General features: G+C 49.3%; 6 protein-coding genes across 6 annotated transcripts; 3 read left to right on the top strand and 3 right to left on the bottom strand.

Annotated features, from left to right (window-relative positions):
- Positions 1-417: 417 nt before the first annotated feature.
- On the top strand, positions 418-3,310 carry BC939DRAFT_526285 (uncharacterized protein). Its single transcript, XM_051561358.1, has 2 exons — positions 418-559; positions 1,489-3,310. Exons 1-2 carry the CDS (start codon positions 534-536, stop codon positions 3,203-3,205), a joined length of 1,743 nt encoding a protein of 580 aa, XP_051415512.1. The 5' UTR covers positions 418-533; the 3' UTR covers positions 3,206-3,310.
- A 251-nt stretch (positions 3,311-3,561) lies between these two features.
- Positions 3,562-5,331, bottom strand: BC939DRAFT_441865 (uncharacterized protein). The gene is made up of 5 exons (XM_051554307.1): positions 5,015-5,331; positions 4,833-4,877; positions 4,563-4,725; positions 4,211-4,449; positions 3,562-4,093 (listed from the first exon to the last, which is right to left on the bottom strand). The coding sequence occupies exons 1-5, from the start codon at positions 5,121-5,123 to the stop codon at positions 3,723-3,725; spliced, it is 927 nt and encodes a 308-aa protein (XP_051415511.1). The 5' UTR covers positions 5,124-5,331; the 3' UTR covers positions 3,562-3,722.
- On the top strand, positions 5,245-6,729 carry BC939DRAFT_526283 (protein-tyrosine phosphatase-like protein). The gene is made up of 4 exons (XM_051561357.1): positions 5,245-5,651; positions 5,759-6,098; positions 6,199-6,306; positions 6,415-6,729. Exons 1-4 carry the CDS (start codon positions 5,367-5,369, stop codon positions 6,612-6,614), a joined length of 933 nt encoding a protein of 310 aa, XP_051415510.1. The 5' UTR covers positions 5,245-5,366; the 3' UTR covers positions 6,615-6,729.
- A 2,459-nt stretch (positions 6,730-9,188) lies between these two features.
- Positions 9,189-9,670, bottom strand: BC939DRAFT_500269 (uncharacterized protein; the record flags this gene model as incomplete). The annotated part of the gene is made up of 2 exons (XM_051560025.1): positions 9,189-9,331; positions 9,511-9,670. The coding sequence occupies 2 exons, from the start codon at positions 9,668-9,670 to the stop codon at positions 9,189-9,191; spliced, it is 303 nt and encodes a 100-aa protein (XP_051415509.1).
- A 1,002-nt stretch (positions 9,671-10,672) lies between these two features.
- On the top strand, positions 10,673-16,705 carry BC939DRAFT_441861 (amino acid permease-domain-containing protein). The gene is made up of 7 exons (XM_051554306.1): positions 10,673-11,374; positions 11,603-12,025; positions 12,149-12,333; positions 12,447-12,515; positions 12,622-12,874; positions 12,961-13,124; positions 13,228-16,705. Exons 1-7 carry the CDS (start codon positions 10,903-10,905, stop codon positions 16,615-16,617), a joined length of 4,956 nt encoding a protein of 1,651 aa, XP_051415508.1. The 5' UTR covers positions 10,673-10,902; the 3' UTR covers positions 16,618-16,705.
- Positions 16,706-16,717: 12 nt separating this feature from the next.
- Positions 16,718-17,656, bottom strand: BC939DRAFT_441859 (uncharacterized protein). Its single transcript, XM_051554305.1, has 2 exons — positions 17,107-17,656; positions 16,718-16,995 (listed from the first exon to the last, which is right to left on the bottom strand). The coding sequence occupies exons 1-2, from the start codon at positions 17,554-17,556 to the stop codon at positions 16,837-16,839; spliced, it is 609 nt and encodes a 202-aa protein (XP_051415507.1). The 5' UTR covers positions 17,557-17,656; the 3' UTR covers positions 16,718-16,836.
- Between the last annotated feature and the right edge of the window lie 49 nt (positions 17,657-17,705).

Here is a 17,705-nt window from a genome sequence, read left to right as displayed (position 1 = left end):
GGAATTGCCTACGATGTAATGGAATGGTGAGAAGAGCGGGAAAGACAGAAGATAGTAGGAAGGGGAACAATAAGGAGCCGCTTCTTACTCTCAACTGACTGTGGAAAAGGAAAGCGAAAAGGTTCCGTGAAAAAGTGGGACCGTTGGCAAAGGAGAGGACAATCCTTCCATTTCTGATTGGGATGCTCCTTAAGCATCCTTCCTCTCAGCCGGCTGTGTCCTTCTTTCCTGGCTTTGACCCTGGATCTAAAATCGATAGAAAGGTCAGAACGTAGGCTCACAGGCCTCAAAGCCTATTTTTCGCCATTTTTCCTCGGAAAAGGACACGTTTCTGGTGATCACACGAGGTGGAAACGAGTATAAGAAACCCCTTCTATCCTTTCGGCCTTTCATTCATTCTTTCATTCTTTCCTCCTTCGCCACCATCGATTATCTCCCTTCTCTGCTTTTCTTCTTCTTCTTCTTCTTCTTCTTCTTCCACTTGTATTCTAACACTTTTTCTCCTTCCATCTGCACTTCCACTTTTTCAAGCCATGTCTTTTATGAAAAAGCGTTCCAAGTATGTTAAAGAACGTGTCTGTGCTCTGCTGCACTACTCTTCTGCACAGTCGACAGTGCAGGCGAAACAAAGGGCGTGTATGCATCGTTTTATCTTGTTGCGTTCTAGTGATGCTTGTCTGCCTGCTGTATCTGTCTTGCATCGAGGATTCGGGGGTCTGCAGGGCAAAGATTATCGTTAGCGGCTAGCACCCTTCATAGAAAAAAAAAAAAAAAAAGATCATGTGGACATAGTATGTAATGTGTGGGGCATCTGTTTTTGCAAAGGGTATGTGCACCAAGGGACATGTTCATGAATCGATAATTCGGTATGCTTGTGTATGGGCAGTGCTGTGCATTCATTATCCACAGTCCCCGCCCATCGACATTCACGCAGCTTTCCTCGAACAGCTGGGTTGCATTGCTACACAGTTGCACAGGACCGTCCCATGCGCAGTGCGGTTCTCAGGAGACAGAAACCGAGAGGAGCGATGCTACGTACCTCGTTGACCTTTCCAGACCAGCTCCAATACCCGGTCTCTTCTCTTCATTGCTGTTTATCTCCTTTGTCTCCCCCCTCCCCCTTTTTATTGTATCAGCGAGTGAACCTGTTTTCGTTGCTGCGGCTCCGTGTTTTTTTTTTTTTTTTTTTTTTTTTTTTTCGGTTTTAGAAAATGAGTACCAGGACAGGTGGGGCACAATGACTACATTGGGTATTTTTATCAATTATTAACATAGGATTTATGGCAGGCTATTTGAACACATCAAACTCTTTCTCTTCGCTCGCACTTTTTTTTTTCTTTTTTCTCTCCATCCTTTTCTTCCTCCACACATTCCATTCCTCCCTCCTCTTCTTTTTCTTTCATTCATTCCCCACCATACCAACAGCAGCAACAACAACAATAACAACAATAGCAATAACCCCGTCTCCTGTTTCCTTTTTCTCTACAGACAACAGCCCTCCAAAATGATGGCCGCTCCTGTTCCCTCCCAGGACTCTTTCGCCTCAAACAATAGCCCACACCCAACCATGACCAGGGCCTACAGTGCTTCCTCTGCAGAAAGCAGCATCCACCGCCGCATAAACTCCTATGACCCCAACAACGCCTTTGGCGACCACAGCAGCAACAATCCTGACGAGTTCAATTCGATTCCTCTTACCACCACCCACTACGCCGACTCTGATGCCCAGGCTCATCGTAACCAGCAATATCACCACGACCAGCAGCAGCTCCAGCAAGTCTTACCAGGTGCTAAGGTGGGTCGCTCACGCTCGCTCTTCCGTCGTCAATCCCGGCATGGTCAAGTCTACACTCAGGGCACTGTTCCACCTGTTCCGCAGGTGCCCATCCATCAGCACACCGGAAAGGCTGCCTCTCCTCTCCTCCGCCTCGACGACCCTATCCTCATCAGAATCGCACGGAACCTTGACTTGAACCAGCTTATGGACTTCTCTCACCTCTCCAAGCGCTGCCGTGCAATTGCAGCCAAGACCCTGACCATTGCTCTCCAGCGAACTGTTCTCAAAGCAACACTTTGCCAAGAGCGCAAAGCCGTCTTTTCGCTTGAGTTTATCTTTCAACACCTTGACCCAGCCTCGTTGCAAGCCGTCTTCAGGGCTTCACAATTGAAGTCAAGACGGTATTTTGAGAACTCGGCCCTAGCACGCCCCGTTGTCCAGGCTCTTACTTTAGTCACACCAAACGGATACCATCACCCTATCTTCAAACTCGCCGGCTTTGAGGATCCCACAAATAACGGTGAGGCCATGTCAGAAAGAGATATCGAGAGGGCTACGACATTGTTGGCCCGTCCCTTTGAGCTCGACATCAAGGACAAGGGTTACTATCGTGTTTCGCCTACAACCTCGTGCATGGTCAACACCCCTTTCTTTCCCTCTCAGCCTCTGCTGGACCCCCTGGTCCCCATCGTTATGGAGGGCGCCACCCATGGAGCGCCTTCTTGGGAGATGATGTACAAGGTCGACCTCCTCCCGCCCAATTACCCACAGAGAGTGCAGCAGCAGCAGGAAAAGATTTATCAGGAGCGAGTGCGGCAGGCAGCTCTGAACGGCGAAAAGCCCCCACCGCCCCCTACCAGAAACAGCCCCGTTGCATCTAGCCTGCCTTCAACGTCAGGATTTGTACCTCTACCGGCAATCAAATCAGGACCCAACCTGCGATCAATTATTCCTGAACCATCGCCGCTTTCGGGATCAGATTCTAAATCTAGCAAACTGCAGCGCAGGCCCACAGTGGTACGACCTCCGCCTGAGGGATGGGGTCCTCTCCCACCTCTGGCTCCCCCACCAGCTGTACCGGCATCCCTGGCATATCAACTCGGCGCCAGAACCGTCAATCCTGGTGGCGATCCTTCTTCACCGACACACGGACAAGGCTCACCGATGTCCCCAACCATGTCCTCATCAGCACCGTCGTGTTTGGAGCCCGAATTGGCGGAGGATACGGAGCGGTTCCTGACACTGCTCTTTTTACAGCTCCCGATCCAGACGCTTTTCCCCTTCACGGCAGCTCAGGCTAACAGGAGGCCGAATAACGGAGGCATTGTCCCCGGATGGATGTCAAAGAGCAGGTTGGGACGCAGCCTTACAATGAGAAAGAGCGTTGACCACGGGAAACAAAAGGCTTGCTATACTTCATTAGAGTAATAGCGCGTTTAGTATGATATAAATCATTCTTGACTAGCCCTTCCTTTTTTTCTCTACATATACTTTGAAATATATTGAGTACATATCAACATTGAAGCGATATTAGCCTTTCTTCTTTATACGAAGGGTGCGTCATGGGAAGTGCATCATTATTCCAATTGCTCAATCTTTGGACGGCAACAGCCGTCTTGAAACATAATATGTTGTCGTTCGTTCTACGTGGTTGTGTTTGCTTGGTTTCTTTCTATTTTTGTCAAAATATGGCCTGTGAGCATTTTGTACCTCGTAATATGTGGTGATTAGCAAGAGCCGAGTCCCGTCAGGCATCCCCTTTTGTTCGGCATGAAGACAACGTGGACATTTGCTACCTCCTCTTTGAGATCCTGAAGAGCTTCTTCAGGATCAGTGTCTTGATCGCGCAACATACATAATAATATATTGTCCTTTTGTTCTATATAGGGCTTACTATGGTACATTTATCATAAAGAGCAAATCATGATGCTTGCTGCTTCGCTCTTTAGAGAGCATCGCCATATTGATTTTTTTGGCGCGACGGTCTCGATTCCAGATCTTCTCTTGTCCTTGGGAACTCGCTGGGGCCATCGGGCGCAGCCTCAACACTCACAAAGCCATCGGCATCACCTTGTCGCATGCGATCCCATGCCGACCTACGTTTGCTATTGACTGGAGGAGATTGTTTTGAGCGAGCATGATTGTCGTTTGTATCGTCGGTGTCTTCGTCGCCGTCGTCGCCGGTTTTGGTAGAAGCATGACGCCCATCGCGGATATCGTTCCAGGCAGATTTGGGCATGTTCATCTGACGAATTTGATTCCAGTTCGGAGAATTGCTCTGAATCTCCTTAGCGCGTTGCTGTGCGCGTGCCCATGCTACATTGCGAAGAAGTATGGAAGCCATACCATTTTGAATCAGACGATTGTTTTCGGAACAAGGTCATGTCGCGATGCAGCAGCAAAAAATGTTTGAAAGTGTACAGGGATGCCTACCACTGCTTTGATCATGAAGCGCGGACCCATTAGGGTCATTGCCACCATGATATCCATCGCCATTCTTGAACTCTTGAAACTGCTGGCTCTGCTGCTCGACCGCATCATCGGACATGAGCTCCGATCGACGAGGTTGGACTGGGAAACGTTGGTGTCCTGCTGAGGGCATGGTTGCGGCGTGGTCATGTCGTATGGGTCCGCCTGGACCTCTTGACCCTCCAGATCCTGGTGCCTCCTCCCTATGTCAATTTAATTCATGAAGAACAAAATACTGTTTAGGCCACATCCTCCTTTCCACCAGTCGCTGTAGCCTAGCGAAATGTGTTTCCTTCATTGATCACGGCGTGCTCACCGAACTTCTTGCACAATGTTCAGAATCCGCTGGAAGTTGGGGATCGACTGGATGGTTTTGACACTGGCCATGGCGCCCATGACTAATCCGAGTTGAGATCCGATGAGGAAGCCCCCTGTCGCGATGGCCATGCCCTGGAGTCCTTTGAAGTTCTTGGCCTTCGCTAGATAATCCAGGCAATTTAACGATATTTGGTAAAGAGACATCTCAGAATAAAAATAAGTGCACAAGGAGGATGCTGGCGCCACTACGTTTTGCGGATGGTCTTACCAAGTGCAAGGCCGCCGAGGCCACCGATAACAGATCCACCTGTGGCTAATTGATCGTAAGAAAAAGACGCGAAAGAAAAAAATACATTGGTGTGAGAGCGCCCGGATACAATGACATTGAATCCTCCAGATAACGACTATCGAAGCACGGATGAAAATAAGCGATGTGAGGCTGTAGCTTACCGTAGGATGAGAGCTGTTCCTTGGCCTTGCCGACGATCCTGATCTCCTCCTCCGTGAAGTGTTCGTTCTTCATTCTCTCTGATATCCTCGAATATACATCGTTCGACATTGTTGGCTCGTTGGTCGTGTGGTGAAGTGTGGTAAGGTTAATCTATTGGTGCTTTGGTGGTGATGGTGTCCTTGTCCTTGCAAGCGCGCGTTGATGTTGAAAGAGGGGGGAATCGGCTTTTCCCGCTCAAGTTCACCATGACGTTATTGGCGCCTGGCGCCATGTGGTGACTGCTTCATTCCAAGCTTCCATATAAGGAATTGTGCGCCCAGAAAACCACCTGCAGCTTGAATACACCTACAAATGACATTTCTTTCCGCCACACTTGCCATCAGCACATCCTCAGAAACCGAACTGAAGTACTCGCCAGAAGTTGCTAATGAAGTTCATGCCAAGATAGGACCAATGGTCGAATCCAGCATCCATACAAACTCGTCGGTTCAGGATACCGAGGACAAGAAGTTGGCTGTGACGGCGACAGGTCCGTTTCAGGGCGACGGCGCCGATCCCTCACAAGCTGAGCTCTTGATTCCTCAACAATTTACCGTGGATTGGCTTGCGTACTCAGTCTCTCTCAATTATAACCGCGTAAGTGCCGACCAGCATTACCACTCCTGCGATTCAATCCATTTGATCACGCCTCAAGTTGTAAGATATGTTTTACTGACGCTCAATCAGCTCCTATTTGTAAACAGCTCGCAACATCCGTTTTCTCCCCCATCACGCACTGGCACTGGTACGATCCCGTCCCGCACTCGAGTCTGATCCTCGGCGCAGTGCCGTCACAGCATCTACTCGCAAAACTAAAACAGGAATACCAAGTCGAGGATATCGTGAACATGTGTGCAGAGTTTAAGGGGCACCTGGAGACGATGCGGGGGTTGGGACTGGTGCAATGCTGGATCCCGACACGGGATTTTCATACTCCCTCAGTCGAAAATATCTGGACAGGAGTTCGGTTTATTGTGAAATGTGATACCCAGTGGCAAGAGATTGAGGAGGTGAAGAGGGGTCGTATCTACATCCATTGCAAAGGTACAATTTGCCATGTGAATATGAGTCTGATGAGTAGGGGGTAAGGTTTTGACCATGGATAGACGACTAACAGATGCCTTTTTTTTTTTTTGAACCATAGCTGGTAGGGGACGGAGTGCGACGGTGGTGCTCTGCTGGCTCGTGTACTGCTACAAACTGACGACACAAGAAGCGCAGCGAATTCTGTTGAAAGCACGAGCACAGGCACGTTCGACACCCCTGTCAAGACTCAGGGGCTCACCTTTAATTCTGACCCTATGACCGTGACCCTGATATTAACATGATTTTGATCCTTCATGTTGTTTTTAAATTATAGGTCGACACAAATATCTATCTGCGTCCAGAGGTGGTATCCTTTTACGAACAAGTCCAGGAACAGGAGAACAACAATACGCACGTACGAAAGGTTTGGCCGGGAGCATTATGAGCGAGCCAAGGCGACATGCACTGTGTATGGTGCATCTCTTTCAAATTTCTACCTCTTCTGAGGAAGCACTTGTCGACCGTTACTTCTGAAAGGAAACACAGTTGACATGATTATGCAGGACTATGGATGAGCTCTGCACTCGAGACTCATCCTAGTTTGTCCATTCTGCACGATTACTAATAAAAGGCAGAGCCATTGAAAACGTAAAAGTATTCATAGTCCTGGAAACATTGTTGGATAGCACTTTGAATTGCGTATTCATTAATTCCTAGCTAGCGACATATAGCTGTACTGATGCTGTGGACATGCCACGGCTTGCCTCTCTAAGATGGCTGATGGTCGCTCAGGACATGGCGAAGCCGACAGAAATAAAGTGCAGAGTGCTTTCTACTTGTATCTTTCTTCCTTTTCAACTAATCCGACTTTTCATTTTTGCGCAAAGACACCAGAATCGTAATCCTGACCAGAAAAATAAACATAATTAGCAATGCCGAATACCATCAACGTCAAATCTCGCCAAGACCCTCTCGTAACTCGACAAGGCGACTGGAAAATGATGTGTCCTGTGGAAGAACACTCAATTCCGCATCGAGAACGTTGAGTATCTCATGAATGGCGAGGCCACCGTGATCTCATGACGGACTTCCCCGGTTAACCAATTTATGCGGTGAACACTACGAGCACAATGGCACAGCACCTCGGTTCTTTAGAGACAATGACATCCTCCAGTGATCAATGCTATGCGCCTTAGTCCCAAGCTCCCCACATTTAAGACCGACTGTCATCCTAAAAGCACGCGTACCATGCTTGACGCTGAAAAGTACTAGTAAGAATGAGATGTGGGGGGCGTTTGACATGTATTAGGAGAACCTTTAAAAGTTATTTAATCAAACCCACAAGGATGACCCCGTCTCGGTGGATGCGAGAAGAGGATGATATGACTCATATGCGTGTGCATATATGAACTCGATATTCGTAACCTTCTGGAGGATCAGAGCTTGATTGTAACTTTTGTTGACCCTTTTATATTGCCAAGCGATGCTGCATATATATATTTATTTGTTGGTGTCGAGGCCTGCGAGAGCGATAGCTTATTTGTGTCAAGCAATATGATATACTATCGATGAGTATAAGCAACAATGTGTCTTGTGAAAAACTGGAGTAGACAGGATGCTGCTCGCTCCAGATCGAACGACGTGAGAACGAGGGCATTAAAGTCAAAAGTTCCTGCCACACCCATACCATTTCCTGCGAAGGAAGTGCGGCACACTGGTCAATCAAGCTGAATCCACAGTCAGTGTGTACACAATTGAAGGTAGTCGTGAGTCGCGTCGCGGCACAGCACAGCACAGCACGGACATTGGATCTGAGCCCGGCCAATCGCTGGTCCACTAGTCGCGTTCGATCAATGGACGTCCTCTGAGCCCCATTCAAAGGCGAGATTCTGTGAGGATAGGAATGTTCCTACGAGGAACTTTTCTGATTCAATAGGATAGTCCCTTAAAAGTTCCCATTTCGACCATGTTCGAGCCGCTTCTGTGGAGAAAGAGTAACACACTTTGCGTGCTTTTTTTGCTCTCCACTCCGCATTTTCTCAAACATCACCTCATCTCTTGCACGAAGATACACCACCAAGCGACGACTTATTAGCAATTATGAGAGAGGACTTGCCGATGCTGCCCTTATCGTTGTACGGACCCAAAGGAGACAAAGCTTGCTCGATTACTATTGCTGGAAGTTAATGTCGAGATTTGAAGTTCCTTTATTCAAATAGGTGAGCGTATCATGATAATGACACGCAAATTTACACTATGAAAGATACCTATACCCTAGATCTCGGGTACCATCCTCCACAGACATAAGGGATCGCATCCTCAACGCATACGATGAAGACAGGTCCAAGGACACCTTGAGTCTCACCAAAGACCAGTCCCAGAGGAGCGCGTTATTGCTTAGCAGAAGCGAGCGTTTCAAACGTGGAGATGAACATCTACCGCTGGAGGACATCATCATTCAGACTTGGTACAAAAGGAATCTCCGTTTTGAAGGCTTCATGGATTTTGGGCGTCAATATTGAATCGGCTGTAAAGTACACCTGGAGATGCATCAATGCTTTGGACGAGCTGTTCCAACAATACGTTTTTTGGTCAGATCACGCACGCAAGGCTGTAATCAAGGACCGGTTCAAGCGTGTCGATGGTGTACCCTTTCCTCTCAACATGGCGCCGACTTGGGGGACAAATGCGTGGATAACAAGAAAATGCGACTACGCCATAGGAGCCACCGCTGTATGCGATCATTTGGGACGATTTACGTACTTTGCAACCGGCTACGTCGGACCCACTCATGACGCGTTGGCTTACAAAAGAACACCCCTGTATACCCATAAAAACGAGTACTTCAGTGGTCAGGAGTATATACTTGCCGATGCAGCGTGCGCCTTGACAGCCACTGTTATTCCGAGGTTCAGGAACGCTGACACAGATCAAGCACGCTTTAACACCCTTCATGGCGCAAGCCCGGATCAAAATCGAGCATGCTTTTGGTATGCTCAAGATGAATTTTGCGTCTCTTCAAAGCTTGCCTGTCGTGATCAAGTGCGTACAAGACATCGAAAATGCATCCAGGTGGATTTATACATGTGTTATATTGCACAATTTCGTTCATGAAGATGCAACAGAGGATATTCTGGACGACGAGGTGCTCCAAGACGTCGATAACTGCGCTGCTGAAGACGGCGATAATGACGATTTGGCGCAGAGCGAGGTGCGGCAGGTTGAGGCAGAGCAGGAGGACATAAATGAGGCTATGAGGAAGAAGAGGGAGGGGCTGAAGGTATATGTGTTGAGGAATAAGAACTGTACTAACACCCGACCTTGGGCTGGCGTGGTTGTGTTTTATGCGCGGTAATCACCATGTACCACCGCTAGCCTCAACATACGCGTTGTTCCGTAATGACAGTCGCAATCGTGCTGCTGAAGTTACTGATCGATCTCTCGCTGCAGTACTGGGTCCAGGCGAGATAACGACGCGCCAGAAAAACAGGACCTGCAATCGAGCCCTTAAGCGCGGTAAAGCCCATATAGCGGCGGTAAAGCGCAATCTTGGAAGGGTAGTGGGTTTGGCTCTGATCTTGCCGAGACATTGGCTATCGTTGTGTTTCGCTCAGAAATCACGCAGTGGAGCGATATCTCAAACAATCAGTAGAACCAGCGCTTCGAAGACTTCAGAGCTATGAATGAGCCCTTGAATCCTTCGAATGCGCTCTGCGAATTTCAAGTGGCCAATTCCAGGGATTGAAGTAGCCCTAGACAGCGTATTTGATGTCGCTGCCGCGTAATACTAGCTGTGTACATTCACTTGGTCGCGCAAAATATACGGTAGATCAAGGACGGCGTTGTCAGGAATGATATGCAGACTGTAGTAGGGACTGTACTCGTCATGCCGTTAGGAGTGAAACCAAGCTTAAGAAATTGGCGCGGATACCGAACGTGATGGGCACCACGCTCAGTTTAACTTCGGCGAGTCGCTCTGGGGCCGTGTCCGAGGCAGTTACACAGTTACGGGATGCCGTCTAGAAACAGCCGCTGAAGTTTTTTAGGCGTTGCATACGATCTCTGGTGGACAGAATCATTTAATGCCAATTGAAAGAAAGAAGCCGTTATAGTGTTACGAGCGAGAACGAAGGACAGTAAAGGGAACATAGTCTCCGCTGCGTATAAAACATCGACATGTTTACGATAGGGATGTATGTTAATATCGCGCCAGCAATGTACTTGCCTCCTACGGCCTGATACGGACGCAGGACAGAACCTGCAGACACACCATGGCTACTTTCTCTGCGTCACTGTACGCGGTAGAAGCAGAGGCGTGAACTCACGCGGGGGTTGCGGGGATGCGGAGACCTTTTTTTTTTTCTTTTTTGCAAGTGAATACGGCGTCGTAGAAGGCGTCCTGTTTCTAATTGTCTGTCAAGGAAGAGCTTCAGTAGGGGGACGAGAAGGGGCGCCGAAGTGTTTGAGGCAGGATGGGATGAGCCATCGACCGTGCCCATGGGGATTACAAAAGCGGGAGTAAGCGAGAGGGCAAGGTTCAAGTCCAGTCAGGTCTCCTTGTGTAAACACACATACACGGACATATATACACACACACACACACACACAAAAAAAAAACGACCAGGCCATGAACCCATGAACCAACCTGACTGATTCAACTCCTCCTCGTTCACCATTCCATCCGTCCTTCTTCCTTCTTCCTTTTCTTCTTCTCCTCTTCTTCTTGTGCTTTGCCAGTATCCGCTCTTGCCCTTCGATTGTGCCCTCTCTTCGCCTCTCCTTCTTTAGCCCCGATATCCCAGTTCAAGACGTCCAGCAGCGCATGTCACAACCAAGAACACAACGCCACCACCACGGCGCTTCTTCCTCCATAGACAACTCCCAGATCAACACCAGCACCAGCGCTAGCACCGACAATGCCGCCTCTAATCCAGGAAGGCCGCGGATAAATCGCCCCAAGTCCTCGCCCTCTACCGTCAACAACTTTCTTACGCACCGTCCCGCGCTCTCCTCGTCGCCATCCTCGACAGCGTCCTCAAATACAGCCTCGACAAGAAGAGCGCGGCCAGGAAGTTCTGTTCTGCCAGGCATGTTCCGACCCAAGAGTAGCTACCAGGCAGTGACATGGAAGGAAAACCTGGACGCGTTCAACCGACGATTACGTCGAGGGAGTCTTAGTTTGGATGCTGCTGTTCAGGAAGAGGAGGAGCTGCTTGTGTCTCATGCAGGTTCACAAACCAAGGCTCAGCAGCATCAGCAACAGGCCGAGCATCTCGATCAGGATGGCGCTCAAGGTAAAGTAGATGGATAGGATTGATGCTTGGCTGTGCCCATGTCATCTATCCTCCGGCGGGGTTTGCTTTCTCCTGCAATGTCTGATAGGTCCATCAGTCGCTCGCTGTAATGTCTCCCTTTTTCATACTTTCAACTTGATACTTCTTCCTTACCCCCCGGCCCCTCTTCCTGTCCTATCCTCTTCCGTCGTTTTAATGCCTCACGGCTTTGACATCACCTCTACACAGCACGCAATGTATCTCCAGGATTGGGCGAGCACGCTCAACTCTTGGGGAGCCAGGAGCATTCAAAACCGTCGTACAACGCTGCAGGGACTTATGGTGCCACTGCGGTTGGCCTGCCCTTCTCTGAAAATGGCCGATCGAATCAAAACCGTCCCAACCAGCAGGGTGCCAGATCAGAGCCCGTCTTCCCAACCCAGCTCAATCCTGCTCTTGCAACCACCAAAAGGTCAAAACTAGGGGTCTTTTCTGGCGTCTTTGTCCCATGCGTCCTGAGTATCTGGGGCATCATCCTGTTCTTGCGTTTCGGGTTCATCATCGGTCAGGCAGGTGTGATGGGTACGATGGCCATGTTTATTGTCGGCTACGCGATCAATGTCTTTACGACCCTCTCACTGAGTGCCATCAGCACCAACGGAACCGTAAGAGGTAAAGAAGGCGCCCTGCATTTCGATGACATGAGGAGATAGTTCTCTTATACTCGAATGTATGCATGCATGTCGTGTTGTATCCGCATCTGACATCTCCCCCTCGTCTTACAATGCGATCAAGGCGGCGGTGTGTACTACCTGCTCAGTCGCAGCTTAGGGCCCGAGTTTGGCGGGAGCATTGGACTCATTTATTTCCTGTGCACGGTCATTGGCTGCGGCATGAACGTGCTTGGTTTCGTGGAGCCGCTGATTGCGAACTTTGGCGAGGTTTCAGGGACGATGTACCGGGTCTTGCCCGAGGGACCTGTATGTTCCAATGTGGACGTCTTTTTTCCATGGTATTGCGGATCAGGAATATGAGGTTCGCTAACCACCTCATACATCAACTTACTGCCAACTTTTCAAAATGGCATGCATAGCTATGGGGATTTATCTACGGAACGATATTGCTTATCTCCTGCACGCTTGTCTGTCTCGTCGGGTCCAAGGTACAGTACACGAGGTTTATTGCCTGAACCACATCCATGCTTTCGGGCTCACTGTTATCTTAATCTGCTACTAAGTCGAATACACACCTATATCTACAATGCATAGTTATTTGCTCGGTCATCGTTGGTTCTGGCCGTCATCATCCTGATATCGACCTTGTCTATCTTTGTATCCTTTGCATTCATGCCTCCGTTCACACACCCCGAGCGTAATATCGAGTACACAGGATTTTCATGGGATACCTTACAAGAAAACATGTGGCCAAATTTCACCACAACCAATGGACCGGAGGGCGCAAAGCAGAGCTTCCAGACAGTCTTTGGTGTGCTCTTTCCCGCCTGTATCGGCATTCTTGCAGGTAATGGACGACCGTTTAAGGATGGACTGTATTGAAATACTATTCGGATGTACAGTAAATGGACTAATAGTTTCGATCGTTCATAGGTGCATCCATGTCTGGAGATCTAGAAGATCCAAGCAAGTCCATCCCAAAGGGTACTCTCTGGGCAGTCGGATCTACATTTTGCGTATACACCCTGATAGTCATTTTGATGGGTGGATCCATCTCGAGGAGTACCATGTACACTGATCTCAGTGTACTACAAGATGTAAGAGTTTCCGCCAAATTTTCATCTCCACTCCCATCGCTCTTAGATTTCTTAGTTACGTGATATCTGGTCTGATCATATTTTTTTTCTGATCGCCTGCTAGGTATCTATTTCGCCAATCTTTATTGCCTCTGGGGGGCTCGCAGCCTCCGTATTTGCCACTCTCGGTTGCGTGATCGGTGCGGCCAAAATTCTACAAGCGATTGCTCGTGATAACTTGCTTCCACTCCTATCAGTCTTTGGTCAGGGCACACCCAAGACAGATGAGCCGACACTTGCAGTCTTGCTGACATACATCCTTTGCCAATTCTGTCTCTTGCTCACAGACATGAATGCGATCGCGACATTTGTGTCCCTTATCACACTCCTCACATTCTTGATCCTCAACCTGGCGTGTTTTCTTCTCAAGGTCGGATCGGCACCCAACTTTCGACCTAGCTTTCGGTTCTTTCACTGGTGGACGGCTTTTGGTGGAATGGTCCTGTCCGCAGTCGTCATGTGTTACGTAGATCTTGGACAGAGTCTTTTAAGCGGTCTCATGACGGCCGTACTGTTTATCTGGATCCATTACTGGTCTCCGCCGAAGCGGTGGGGAGACGTGACGCAGAGTTTGATCTATCACCAAGTCCGCAAGTATCTACTTCGATTGGATTCTCGAAAGGAACACGTCAAGTTTTGGCGACCACAGATCCTTCTTTTGGTACATCACCCAAGATCTGAGTACAACTTGATCCAATTTTGCAATCACCTCAAGAAAGGCGCTCTTTATGTTTTGGGACATGTCATCTTAGGCGATCTCAGGGATGTCTTGCAGGAGTTTAGGCGGCAGCAGAGCAGTTGGCTCAAGTTTGTGGACGTTTTGCACATCAAGGCATTTGTCAACCTAAGCGTCGCAGACAGCGTACGGATAGGAGCCAGGAACTTGCTCATAGGGACAGGGCTTGGCGGCATGCGACCTAACATTGTTGTATTGGGATCCTTCAACCTTCAGCGATACCTGCTCCAGAAGCAGAAACAGCAGCCAAACACTCCGGAACACCATGTTCTGTCTCCTGACATACAAAAGGGGTCATTTATGCCTGCGACAATGAACAACCCGTGTGCAGATCATACGCTGCTTAATGTTCCAGTCAGTCTGCCGATCGACAATATTCGAGTCGAGACGCCGATCGCGATCACGGATTATGTCTCGATCATTGAGGATGTCTTGTCGTTAAATAAGGCTGTTGCTATCGGGTACGGATTCGAGCGGCTAGAGCTCCCAGAGGAGCACAAGGCGCTTTGGAATCCGCTCAACCTTCTCAGCCTCAGATCCAGCATTCTCTCGCTAAAGTCATTGTTTACTCCTCAGTCTCGCCCATCCTCTTTGCACAAAGTTGGAGAAAGCAACCAGAAGCGATACATTGATCTGTGGCCAATGCAGATGTCCATGGCGCCTATGCAGTGCGTTGATCCAAGCCAGCAACAACTCAACTTTTCTGCTCACATGCGCGCCTCAAGAGATCAGAACCCTATTTCTCCTATGTTGCATACATCGCCGAGCGGGGGCGCCATGTTCTCGGAGGGCGGCTACAACTCCAACAAATCGACAGAGGGCAACTTAACCAATTTTGACACATATGCGATGGTGCTTCAGATGGGTTGTATTCTCCACATGGTACCGCTTTGGAAGGACAACTATTCGCTCCGCGTCATGGTCTTTGTCGAGTACAAGGAGGATGTGGAGGAGGAGAGAAAGAGGCTGAGTGCTCTACTAGAAAACCTGCGTATTCCAGCAGAGGTCAATGTCATGTGTCTGGATGGGGGCGACAGTGAAACCTATGCGCGACTTGTTCGAGGAGAGAATCTGTATGACGCAAGGGATTATAGTGTCGACGATGGTTTCGAATCAGACGGTATCGAAGGGACGGAGGAGGTTGCTGCTGATCCTGTTGCCTCTATCACTTCGAAACCTGGACCTTGGAATATCAACCCGCGCTGGCAACAGCACGAACCACTGGAAGAGGAGGACGAGGAGGATGAAGAAGGGGAGGAGACTGAGGCTGAAGGATCATCGCGGGCACATAATGATGGACATTACCCTTCTCGCGAAGTTGGGTCGCACTCGAATGCTGGGGACCAGGGTCTTTTCGACAAGGCAAGAGAAAGCTCCTCCCCAAGCATTTCATTAGGGAGCCCTGCTCGATCATTTGGGCGCGATCCTATACTCCAGCCCTCGGGACCACCACCAGGACCGCCACAAAGACGACGCACGATCTCGCATCCGGACAATCAACAACAGCGCCCCGCAAGGTCTACTTCCCTTCGGGTCAACACTGCATTATCGCCACGGCTACGACACGGATCGCCCATCGCTGCTGTTTCCGCCCACCCTTCATCGTCCCCACACCGTGCCTTTGGCAGTGGCGGAGGCGGTGTGCGATACCGCGGAGGCATGGCTGGCTCCACTTCGCCCATGGAAAGCCGTCTAGGAACTTCGGCGCCTTTGAATACCTCCATGAACTTTCGGATTGCGGTTCCTCTGCCGCGTCAGTACCTTGATACACACGGTACTAATTCTGAAAGCGAATCGGATTCTATGAGCAGCGAGGACGATGAGGACTATGACCGCAACGACGATGATCTCGTATACAGCGGGGTGTATTTACCACAGCAGTTGCCTCCTGCGGTACAACGGCTTTATCCGTTGCAGCAGCAGCAATTACTATTGAATCAAACATATAAACCGCCTTCACAACAGGCGCCGATGGAGCCTAAACAGCAACCACGGCAGTTGGCGTCTGCTCATACCTCTTTAGGTTCACAACAGCAACAGCAACAACAACAGCAACAACAACAGCAAGGGCTTGGGATAAGTCTTGGACTCGCCTCTGCGGCGACGGAGCAGGACTCTATCAACCAAGCACATTGCTTGCAGCAGCAGCATTCAGTATACCCAGTAGCAACACCTCAAACATACCAGCAGCAACAGCAGCAACAGCGAGACCCTTTGTCTCCAACAGCTAATGATAGCAACTCGCATCCTTGGGCCACATCCGCTGGCACTGATGTGTCTTCGTTCCCGACCAATCTATACAGTCGTAACCCTGAGCTTCAGCAATGTAGTATGTCGCAGGAAATGGCTGCGCCCGAGATGGCGACAGGAGGAGCACCTATTTTGCCTGGATCACCGCCGCCACCGAACCTTGATTCATTTGGCTTTGGCCACGAGGACCCGCTCTCAACACCTCCCTTGCCGTTGCCACCGATCCAATTTGACCACCTGAGTTCAGAGACACAGCTGAGGATATTGAACGAACTGATGCGGATCCATTCGTCCGCAGAGACGACGTCAATCATTTTTACAACGGTTCCAGCGCCCGAGCCAGGGACATGTCTGAGAGAAGAGAGTTCTTTGGCGTACCTCGAGAACCTGGATCTGTTGATGGAGGGAATTGACGTCCCTGTATTGTTGCTCCACGCCAAGAGCTTGACGGTTACTATGACCTTGTAAACAATACGGCGTTACACCGTCATAGGGAAAGTCTTGGAAAAGAAGCAAGGAAATAGACAAACTCAATAAAACAAACTGAAGCACATGCAAACTTTTTCTTTTGAGACAATGCGCGCTTTACTATGTGGATCGAGTTGGTGGTGTCAGGTTATGTTGCTTATGTTACAAGAATGTGTGTATGAATGTGTCGTGTGAGGATTTGTTCAGGGGTTCATGAATTCACTGCTCTTTATGTATTGAGTGGTGTCCATTAGCGGCAGCCTGGGCGGCCTGGGCGGCCAGCTGGGCCTTTTTGAGCCGGATACAGTCCTCAAGATGCTCGCCACGGTACTTGGTCACGAACCCGCCGCCCTCCTTTTCCGTCACCGTCTTGTTCACCTACATTTCGTTGATTTCGGGTACATGTGTTAAGTCAACCGATTGTTTGTTCCGTTCTCGAAACCATGGATCTAATGAAGCAGGGCAGTTATGGCAAAGGAGGACACTTACAGTACATCCGGCGGTGCTATTCGAACATTTATAATAAATACTCTTGCACCCAGTTTTCTTCTGAGTTGTATTTCCGTTATTCTTCCACAGATACGGATCCACATGGGGTTCGGGCGAGTCCACGATCTTATTGACGGGCTGCATCTCTCGACGCTTCCGTTTCCGTTTATAATCCGATCCTGATCCTGCGGCACTGTTACTGCCGCCCGTCACACCCGAGAGCGACGATGCCGAAGATGTCGACCGATGAGTCTTACCCACCCCATTAGAAGAATTGGCCTGTCCGGCACCAGCGACTGCGTCGTTGTGGTGATGGCTGTGATGATGGTGTGCGCCGTGGCCGGAGACGGAGGCCATGTCCGAGAATTCGAGCGTGAGCGAGGTCTCGCCGTTGCCTCCCATGCTGTTGTGAATGCTCAGTGCCGATCCCGGTCGACTAGCCATACCCATCAGAGGGTGGTTTTCGTAATCGTCTTCTGAATCTTCATCTATTTTTATATAAATAAAGCAAGTGTTTTGTTGAATTTGTCAGTCAAGTCAGGACTTCATCTCATACAGTCAAAGAAGTTGTGAAAATAGACTCTTTTTTTTTTGTCGTT

This window comes from Gamsiella multidivaricata (assembly GCF_025024155.1).
Source record: "Gamsiella multidivaricata strain RSA 2152 chromosome Unknown BC939scaffold_11, whole genome shotgun sequence".
NCBI lineage: Eukaryota > Fungi > Mortierellomycota > Mortierellomycetes > Mortierellales > Mortierellaceae > Gamsiella > Gamsiella multidivaricata.
The sequence above is the reverse complement of the archived record's forward strand: the minus strand, read 5'-3'. Positions and strand labels throughout refer to the sequence as shown.